General features: G+C 43.1%; 1 protein-coding gene across 22 annotated transcripts in view; it reads left to right on the top strand.

Moving 5' to 3' along the window:
- Positions 1-825: 825 nt before the first annotated feature.
- The window catches only part of HMGCS1 (3-hydroxy-3-methylglutaryl-CoA synthase 1), a 28,056-nt gene continuing 19,430 nt past the window's right edge, over positions 826-9,451 (top strand). For 3 of the 22 annotated variants that reach the window (XM_081517605.1, XM_081517604.1, XM_081517615.1), the window contains exon 1: positions 826-1,086. In XM_081517605.1, coding sequence (XP_081373731.1) covers positions 986-1,086 — 101 coding nt within the window. In that variant the 5' untranslated portion in view covers positions 826-985. Of the gene's footprint in view, positions 1,087-4,827; positions 4,922-7,990; positions 8,224-8,301; positions 8,459-9,044; positions 9,248-9,451 lie in introns of those variants that run through there. The other 19 variants (XM_081517643.1, XM_081517627.1, XM_081517638.1 and 16 more) reach the window with 11 other exon arrangements.

Below are 9,451 nucleotides of genomic sequence, written 5' to 3'. Positions count from 1 at the left end.
TAGTATTAAAATGTTTTCAAGTGATTGGCAAGTAACTCCTAGAATCACAGTGAGGGAGGAATATGCCATTGCACGCATTTTTTTCTGCCCAGATAAGAGAAGAGGAAAAACCCACACACAGGAGGATTTTTATGCTACTGACTGTAATTTCCACATTTCCCCCTATTCTCAAGTTCCACTGTTACTTTTAAGATAACTTTTTCTCTTTTAGTTAAATGTGTGGTTCCAAGTCTGGCTAATTCTTTTTAGTTCTTCAAAACTCACCTCAGTCAGACTTGCCTTTTGTCCATTCTCCAAACAGGCAGAGTTTATTTCTATCTCAGAACCTTTGTACTGGCTGTTGTTCTTGCAATATCCAGAGCTTCGTACGGCTGGCTTCTTATCATTGATTTCCTGGATCAGCTTTCCCAGAAATGAATTTTTTTCCTAACTTCCTCAGGTATCACCATCCTCCTCCCAGCCAATTAGCTTCTATCTTATTATCCTGGTTTATTTTCTTAATAATATGCAATGTGGAAATAGTCTATCTTATTATGGATTTATTTATATATATTTACCTGATGCCTCTGCATGTTTGAGATAGTGACTTATAATCAAAAATATATTTTTGATCTTCATCCTGTTTCTGGCACAGAGTTCCTAAAACCCTTGGAATTTCCTATGTCATAAGAGTGATAAGAGGTATCTTGCTATTCAATCACAAACCTCTTTCAACCCATACCTGAGTTTACATTAATAAAGTGAATTTTTAAAAAGCATCTAAGGCTGTGACTGGTTGCCAAGGGAACCAACCAGGTGATTAGAAGGTTGGAACTTTCAGAACTTACCCCCAATACCTCTGGGGAAGGAAGAGGGGCTGGGTAATGAATTCAGTTAATAACAGCCAATGATTTAATCAACCACGCCTAAAAAATGAAGTCTCCAGAAAGCCCCCAAAGGACAAGGTTTAGAGGACTTCTAGATTGGTGAACAAGAACATAGCCACATGCTGGGTGGCTGGCCCACTCCAAACTCCATGGAGACAGATGATTCTGTACGTGGGACCCTCCTGGACCTCACCCTGTGCATCTCCTCAACTTGCTATTGGTGAGTATCCTTTACTAACCTTTGTAATAAGCTAGTAATCCAGTAAATAAACTGTTCTCCTGAGTTCCATGAGACACTCAAGCAAATTAACTGAACCTAAGGATGCAGTATGGGAATTTCTGATTCATAGCTGGCAAGTCAGAAACACAGCTAACCACCTAAACATGTGATTGGTGTCTGAAGTGGTTTGGGGTGGGGCCAGTCTTGTGGGACTGGGCCCTTAACCTGTAGAACTGAGTTAAACTGTGGGGCACCCAGCTGGTGTTGAAGACTTGCTTGATGTGTAGAAAATCCAGGTCTGGTTTCAGAAGTGAAGCTGTGTTATAGCAGAGTGTTGAGAGTGGAGGAAACACACAAGACTGTGTTTTCTTTAGTGCATGCCCAGTGGTTCAGTCATGTCTGATTCTTTCTCAACCTCCTGGACTGTAGCCCGCTAGGCTCCTCTGTCCAGTCCCTTCTCCAGGAGATCTTCCCGACCCAGGGATCAAAATGGAGTCTCCGGCATCTCCCTCTTTGGAAGGTGGATTCTTTACCACTGAGCCACCTAGGAAGCCCATGCATTTTTCTTTAGCCTACTCCACTAGAAAATAAGCCCTCTGGGAACAAGGACTTGTTCTGTCTTGTTTGCAACTGCTAACCTTATAAGGATGGAAATCTCTAGAAAGGAAGGAGAATTTCAGAGAAAAATGCCAGCTCCAAGGAAAGCATTCTTGAAAGATGGAGACCACAAAAATAATAAAAGACATCAACTGACTTCTTGGATCAAATTATCCTTGAAACAAAACCAACCTCCTGGATTTTTTATGTGAACCAATTGATTAGGCTAGTTCCTGTTGGTTTCTATTCTTTGCAACCAGAACAGTGACTCATACACCAACAAATGGAATCTCCAAATCAGATCAACCAGCCTCCAATTAGGGTTTAAAAGGAATGAACTGTCATAAAGCTGCAAGCCTGGCTGGCAGAATCCCATGATTGCTGGGCCTCTGTGTAGCCCCAGGGACCCACACCCACACGTAGGAAGTGTGGGTGCTCGAGTGGAACAGCTTCCAGCTGGAGACTCCCCCACATTTGCAGATACCCTTCCTGTCTATCTTCAGTCCTTTGCTCCATCCTCCTGATGAACAGAATCCAATTTTTAGGGGAGGCTAAAGCTAATTATGATCATTGTATTCCCCCATAATGCTTGATTCTTGTCAACAACTCCAAACCTGGATTTAACCTGGGGGTGGGGGGCAGAGTGGATAGAAGAAGACCTACCCTCCCTTCCTCCACAGGGCAGGAAGAAATTATCTCCTTCCCAAAACATTGGACTCCTCCCAGGGCTGATGACTCTGACCTCCCTCTCTCCCTACCCTCAGCACCCCACCTGTTTTTAGGTTGTGAAGGTAAAGCAGGTGGTGGTTGATTTTAGAAAGGTTTTCTTTCACCAGTTTAGAAGCCACTGGTTACTCACTGGTAACCGCATTGCATAATTCAGGCTGTTTGTGGACTGGATGCTGTTAATATATACCTTCCATACCCCACCATGAGGGACGAGGAGGGCAGTGTGTGGGCCAGGTAGGTGAGTCCACCCTGAGGCACCCCCTAAGCATATCTGCAGAGGAATAAGCCTTAGAAAGCTGACAGAGCAGAGATAGAAAAAGTTAGTTGAAAGAATTAAGGCAATTAAGACTTGACTTTAACCTGATTGATTATACTGACTTGTTTAGAGAACTGAACTCTGGAAGGAGATGATCAGCCACAGACTTGTAAAAAGGGAAGCCATAGGTTTGAAGGCAAACAGTGTTGGATTAAGCACAGTCCACAGAAGAAGAGAGTTTAGGAGTAAATTTCAAGTATTCTAGTCTCATCAGCAAAGCAGGTCTTAAAGGGGCCTAGGTGAAGGCAACTGATGGTTTATGGCCTTGGCATATGTCCCCTCCAACTGGGAAGACCATTCTATTGAGAAATGGATACTTCATGTTATCTTAACCCAGTAGCATGAAAGAGCTTTCTTTCTAACATCTTCCCAATTTCATGTTTACCAATCAATTGTCTGCGGATGACTTGACTTTCTGTGTATAATCTAGAGGGTGAGTCATGTAGACTTTGAAGGCTGTGGTCCCTTTTGTACTATAACTAACAGGCTGGCATTCTGATTTTATGCATTATCAACTTGGTTAATGTGGTACACTCCCCAGAGGACCTACTCCTAGCAAGCTGATAAAAGAGGTCTGCTGAGCTCATGAACCAAGCACCAAACCTGTTCTATTGTAAGATTCCCCAAGGGTAATAAGTGCTGTCCTAGGAGAAGTTACCTACCTTTCCTTATTTGATATCTACCACTTCACTCTAACTTTGAGTACAATTATGTTTTTGTACATAGAATGGTGGAAGGAGTATGGGTTTTGCATCCTAAGACCTGAGTTTGGTTTTTTTTGTTTTTTAGTATTTGTTTATTTGACTGTGTTGCATCTTAGTTGCAGCACTCAGAATCTTTCATTGTGGTGCACAGACTCTCTAGTTGAGGTGCACATACTTAGTTACTCCGAGGCATGTGGGATTTTAGTTCCCAAACCAAGGATTGAACCTGTGTCCCCTGAATTGCAGGGCGGATTCTTAACCACTGGACCACCAGGGAAGTTGCTAGACCTAGATTTTAATCCCAGCTTGTTACTTTGTAATAAACTTGCAACAAGCTATCTAACCACTTGGTGCCTCAATTTCCAAATTTGTAATTTGGGGCTTATTCAGTGGGTTTAAATGAAGGGAGAGTAGATGCTCTGTAAATTCTCTTTACTGATGTTGACAAGGGTGCTGCAGACTGCCCTCCAGATCACAGTGTGAGAAGGAAGTTCCATTGAACTCACTCCTTTTCTTCCCAATAACACAGAAAAAATTTTAACCCTGATCCATTAACACTCCTTTCATCTGAAAAATCTAGCTCAAGGGAGATCTCACTGTTCCCATGATTTCCACTTATTTTTATCATTCTTGATGAAAGCTGCAGTTCCTGCATATATGGATGGATCCCTTTTCCTGAAATGACTCTTCTCCCCACTCCTCTCCTTCCTGCCCTCTGGTCTGCAACCCAGATAACCTCTTAGTTCTTCAAAACTCAGCTCGGACACATGGGCCTTTTGTTTCCTATTTTGAAGGTAGTTCCTCCCTGTGCATCACTCTGCCTCCAGAGCTTCATATATTGGCTCCTTCTCATCCTTCAGGTGTCACTGTCTCATAGAGATCTTTCCTAACCACTTTGAGTGCTTTCCCATCTGACAGCCAGTGTCTGTCTCATTACTCTGCATTATTTTCTTCATAGTATAATCATTACCTGATGATACTGCAACTTATTTTCTTACATAATGTTTAGTCTCCAAAAACTAAACATGCCTGGGTTAGATATTGTGTCTGTCTTGTTTAGCGCACAGAATCCCCTGAGCCTGGAACAGAACCTGGCACACAGTTGCGCTCAGTAAAGACTCCTGAACGTGATAAATGAATGAACATCACCTGCTCTGGAAAGCCTGCCTTAACCACAGGGATTGACTAGATACTTCTCTGGACCTCCATTGTCATTTGGGCATGATTTTTTTTTTGGCCATGCTGCACAGTATGCGGGATCTTAGTTCCCCCACCAGGGATCAAACCCCTGTCCTCTGCAGACTGCCAGGGAAGTCCTTGGGCATGCTTCTTTATGTAGCACTTGAACTGTAGTATTATAATTATTAATTGTGCTATTTTAAAAATATTTTTCAGGATCCTCAAATGGTAGTAACCCTTTCAGAGGTGAGAAGAGTAGAAGTAAAACCCTGGAGGAGAGTAGTGTTGGAAACAGGAATGGCTTTTCGAGGTGGGAGTGCTAAATCAGTAGGGTTCTCAATCAAGTTCTCATGAGGGGTGGTCAGATGGTCTGGCGAGAGGAGAATCTCTGGCTGTGGCAGCAGAATTGCTGTTGTCAGTCTGTCAGACTGTCAGTCTGCAGTCAGGTTGGGACTGGGCCCTAAGCCTCTCTCAGCTTCTTAAGCCATGTAGAAGGATTATCTCTATAGGGGTGCCTCATGCCATGCAGAGGAAAGAAGACAGCTGAAACTCTGGCTGGCACTGTTGAGGAGTTTTGCTGCAAAAGGGGCTGAATGAGCCTAGTAGTGGGCTGCTGTGTGCATACTACCGGGTAGGGTATAAATGAAAGTGAGCTCTGGGATTTTGCAGCATGAGACAGTACCAAGGCTAAGTCCTGTTCATCAAAGGGAGGCCAGTACAAGAACCCATAGCTAGGACTGAGCCCTCTTCTGGTGTAGAACAACCTGGTGAGCCCTGGCAATTGCCCTCTTGCCAAGCAAAAGGGCTTCAAAAGATGGAGCCCTGATAGGGAACTGACCTTTGAACTGACAGAATATTTAAGCCAAATAAAGCTGCTTAGAGCTGAAGAGACAGAGACACCTTTAACTGAAAAATCTAAGGATTCCTTCTATCCCATCTTCTCCTGCCCTTTATCTAGTGAGACAGTGACTGGAAACCCAGCCCTTTGCTTTATTTTTCTCTCCTTCACTCTTTGGACTATAAATAGTTTAACGACAGAGTTCGTCTTTCAATTGTATCTTTCTACTGTAGCTCATTGGGAGTCATACATGGAGCTGCATATGTAGTTTTCCATTTTCTAGCAGCCATGCAAAAAACTAAGAATAAACAGGTGAAGTTAATTTCATAATAATTTTTATTTAACACAATATAACTAAAGTATCATTACAACAAGTAATCAATATAAAATTATTAGGGAGAGAGTTCCTTTTTTGTACTAAGTTTTTAAAACTTGGTGTTTATTTCACACGTATAGTACAGCTCAGCTCACTTTGGACTAGCACTCTTCAAGTGCTCACAAGCTATGTATAGGTAGCACTTGCCTCATTGGACAGCATAGGTCTAGAGCAATTTGTGACACAGAGTAAAAAGTAAATGCTTGCTCAATAGATGAATTTATAATACTAAATGTTACCATTACATTGTTGACTAATAGAAAAATTCACAACCTAAAACCTGAGCATGAGTGAGTTTCAGTCGCTTCAGTTGTGTCCAACTCTTTGTGACCCAGTGGACAGTAGCCCTCCAGGCTCCTCTGTCTATGGGATTCTCCAGGCAAGAATACTGCAGTGGGTTGCCATGCCCTTCTCCAGGGGATCTTCCCAACTCAGGGATCGAACTCGCATCTCTTATGTCTCCTGCACTGGCAGGCTGGTTCTTTGCCACTAGCGCTACCTGCTGCTGCTGCTAAGTCGCTTCAGTCGTGTCCGACCCTGTGCGACCCCATAGACGGCAGCCCACCAGGCTCCCCCGTCCCTGGGATTCTCCAGGCAAGAACACTGGAGTGGGTTGCCATTTCCTTCTCCAATGCATGAAAGTGAAAAGTGAAAGTGAAGTCACTCAGTCGTGTCCGATTCTTCGTGACCCCATGGACTGCAGCCTACCAGGCTTCTCCATCCATGGGATTTTCCAGGCAAGAGTACTGGAGTGGGTTGCCATTGCCTTCTACCTGGGAACACCCTAAAAGTTGAGAGTTATATCTTATTTGGTAGGAATTTTTAGGACTTTAAGCTTGGGAGGCAGCATCTTAAGAAACCCTGAAAAAACTGCTCTGAGGCATCGATGGGGGAACCAGGTTACACAGAAGTTTTGCAACAAAGACCATGTAGTTAGAACTTCCAAAGTTTACTGTTAAAGAAAAACAGATATCCCAAGTTAAGGAAGTTAGCGCTTTTCTGTGTATGGGAAGATGCAAGAGTCTGGACTCACTGAAATTATTCCTCTGATATGCAAAAGCTCAGCTATCTGGGGTCAGTATTTTGTATTTTTAAATTCTGAGTTTTCTCAGGGCTCACCATGGGGAGTGGCTGCAGTCACATGGCTACAGTTGGCAGGTATTCTTTCCTTACTGAGTTCCCTCAGGGCTCACCAGCTCATGTATGGCAGGTGGCTACAATCAATGATGACTGTGACATCCTTTGTTTACTGATATGGCAGGCAATATTTCATTTTTTGCTTCTTAAAGTTTGTTCCTTTTAAAGTCGGGCAGAACAATAAAGTATACTTTCCCTTTGATATATATCATCTACAGTGATTTACTGACACTACTTGGCATTAAATTTAGAAACAATATAATTAAACATATATTAACAAGCTTAAATATGCACATTGAAGTATGACATGCTTATGTCAAATTGTAGCTCAAAAATCCCCAACTAAAATAAATAAATTTATTAAAAATAAATAAATAAAGTATAATTCCAGTAAAAAAAAATCCTTACACTTGCAATCAAAATAAATATACGTATATTTTGTCCTCAGTTGCATGGATAGCTAATACATATGTAGCCTGGTATAATCTACCATTATATTTCACAGAATCACAGAGGCTTGTGTTTTAAAATTCAATTGACAAGTTCTGTATTTAATTATTAACCTGTTTCATTGTCTATTGCTTGACTTCCCAATAATCAACAACCATGCTCACTTTGCTTAATTGGAGATTAATTCAATCAAAAAGGCAGTCTGGGCTTTGTGGGAATTTCCTGTTGTGCAAAATAATCTTCAAGACTATCTAGCTAATTATTTCCTATTGTGTACTCCTGGAGTTGGAAATATTTGCTCTACTGCTAAAAATGTTTTTCTAAGGACAAAGCTGTCTTCTTTCTTGTGTCTGTCCTTACTGTCTTTCAGTGAATTTTAACATGTCCAAAATGTTTAAATCTCATCCTCAGATTGCTATTGGTCACAATCAAGTGATGTCTCTATCACCTAGTTACTTTATGAAGGTATCAGTGACATTGGTTCTGGAACAGAACGAATGTCATGAGAAACATTATGGAGTATAACCATTATTGAGTTGTCCTCTCCCCCAAGTAACTTATGCCACAGTGGTTCCATTGCCACTTTCCTGCTGAGAATGCCTCTTACTAGGTTATTATCTATAGTGGATAAGAAATTTCACATAACAGTAGTTGTGTGATGTATAGAATCATCAGTGACCCCTTATCAACAGCATTCCTGTGTCATAATGAGACTGAAGGGGAGACACAAACAACTCAGAAACTCTCATGGTTTCGCACCAAAGTACTACAGTTTCTCTGTCTGAGGAGATGAGGCCCAGTCTATCTTAGGGTATAATTATCCTCCTTCGGATTCTCCCAGTGTTTCAGTGCTTTCCTCCAGCTTGAATTGCTCCTCTCTCTTTCCTAGGAAATTAGATGGTGCTTATCCTGTGGATTTGCTATACTGAGAATTATGAGACCTCTTCCTTCTTTCAACAACCTTTTATTCAGCAACTATCACATATCAAGGTCAGCAGATACAGCGGAGAATGGGCCAGGTGGAGCCACTTTCCTCAGAGTATATGGTATGGGCTAGCAAAAATCCAAGAATTAGGACAAACTCCCTGCTTAGGCAAGGCCCCTGAACCTCCTCACTAGTGTCTAATCCCAAACCCAACATGCTTTTAGGTTTAGTTAGTTTGCATGCTGCTGCTGCTGCTGCTGCTAAGTCGCTGCAGTCGTGTCCGACTCTGTGCGACCCCATAGACAGCAGCCCACCAGGCTCCCCTGTCCCTGGGATTCTCCAGGCAAGAACACTGGAGTGGGTTGCCATTTCCTTCTCCAATGCATGAAAGTGAAAAGTGAAAGTGAAGTCGCTCAGTCGTGTCTGACTCTTAGCGACCCCATGGACTGCAGCCTACCAGGCTCCGCTGTCCATGGGGTTTTCCAGGCAAGAGTACTGGAGTGGGTTGCCATTGCCTTCTCCGAGTTATTTTGTATAGAGGTTACAATATTGAGTATCTACAAATCTGGTATTTAGAATATTTATAAATTTACAAATTCTTGGTGATGTATTCTGCTCCAGCTTGTAATGAGGGCACGCCTGGCTGCTCTAGGAAACTAGAAAACGTTAAGATTGAATTTAAATCAAGTATTTTTGAAATCTTACAGGTGAATCCAAGCTCTGGTTGCTAAGCAACCTGACGGACTCTCCAGCAGGGACCAACTTGCCTCCCACACTGGACCATCTCTCCCCAGTGGTGGGACGCGGAGGCCTCATTGGTTCTCATCTCCTCTCGCTGAGCTTCAATTGGCTGGAGAACCTCTCACTCCGCTCCCGTTGGCTCTCGCCGTGTCTCGCCGCTCTGTCATTGGTAGGCCTGCTCTCGGGCCACCACACGTCACTCTCTCACCCCATTTTCACGGCCCTCCGGCTTTGTCCCCGCCCCTTCCCCCGCCCTTCCAGCCACGAGGGAAAAGCCCCAGCTAGTGCCTCCTCTAGTTTCCTTCGGATTGGTTGAAGCCGGGCTAGGGGGCGGGCACTACAGGGCTCCTCTGCGGGTCACGATTGGCTGCTG

This window comes from Giraffa tippelskirchi, chromosome 8, assembly GCF_054371585.1.
Source record: "Giraffa tippelskirchi isolate mGirTip1 chromosome 8, T2T-mGirTip1v1.2.pri, whole genome shotgun sequence".
Lineage (NCBI taxonomy): Eukaryota > Metazoa > Chordata > Mammalia > Artiodactyla > Giraffidae > Giraffa > Giraffa tippelskirchi.
This window is presented reverse-complemented; position numbering and strand designations above follow the sequence as displayed.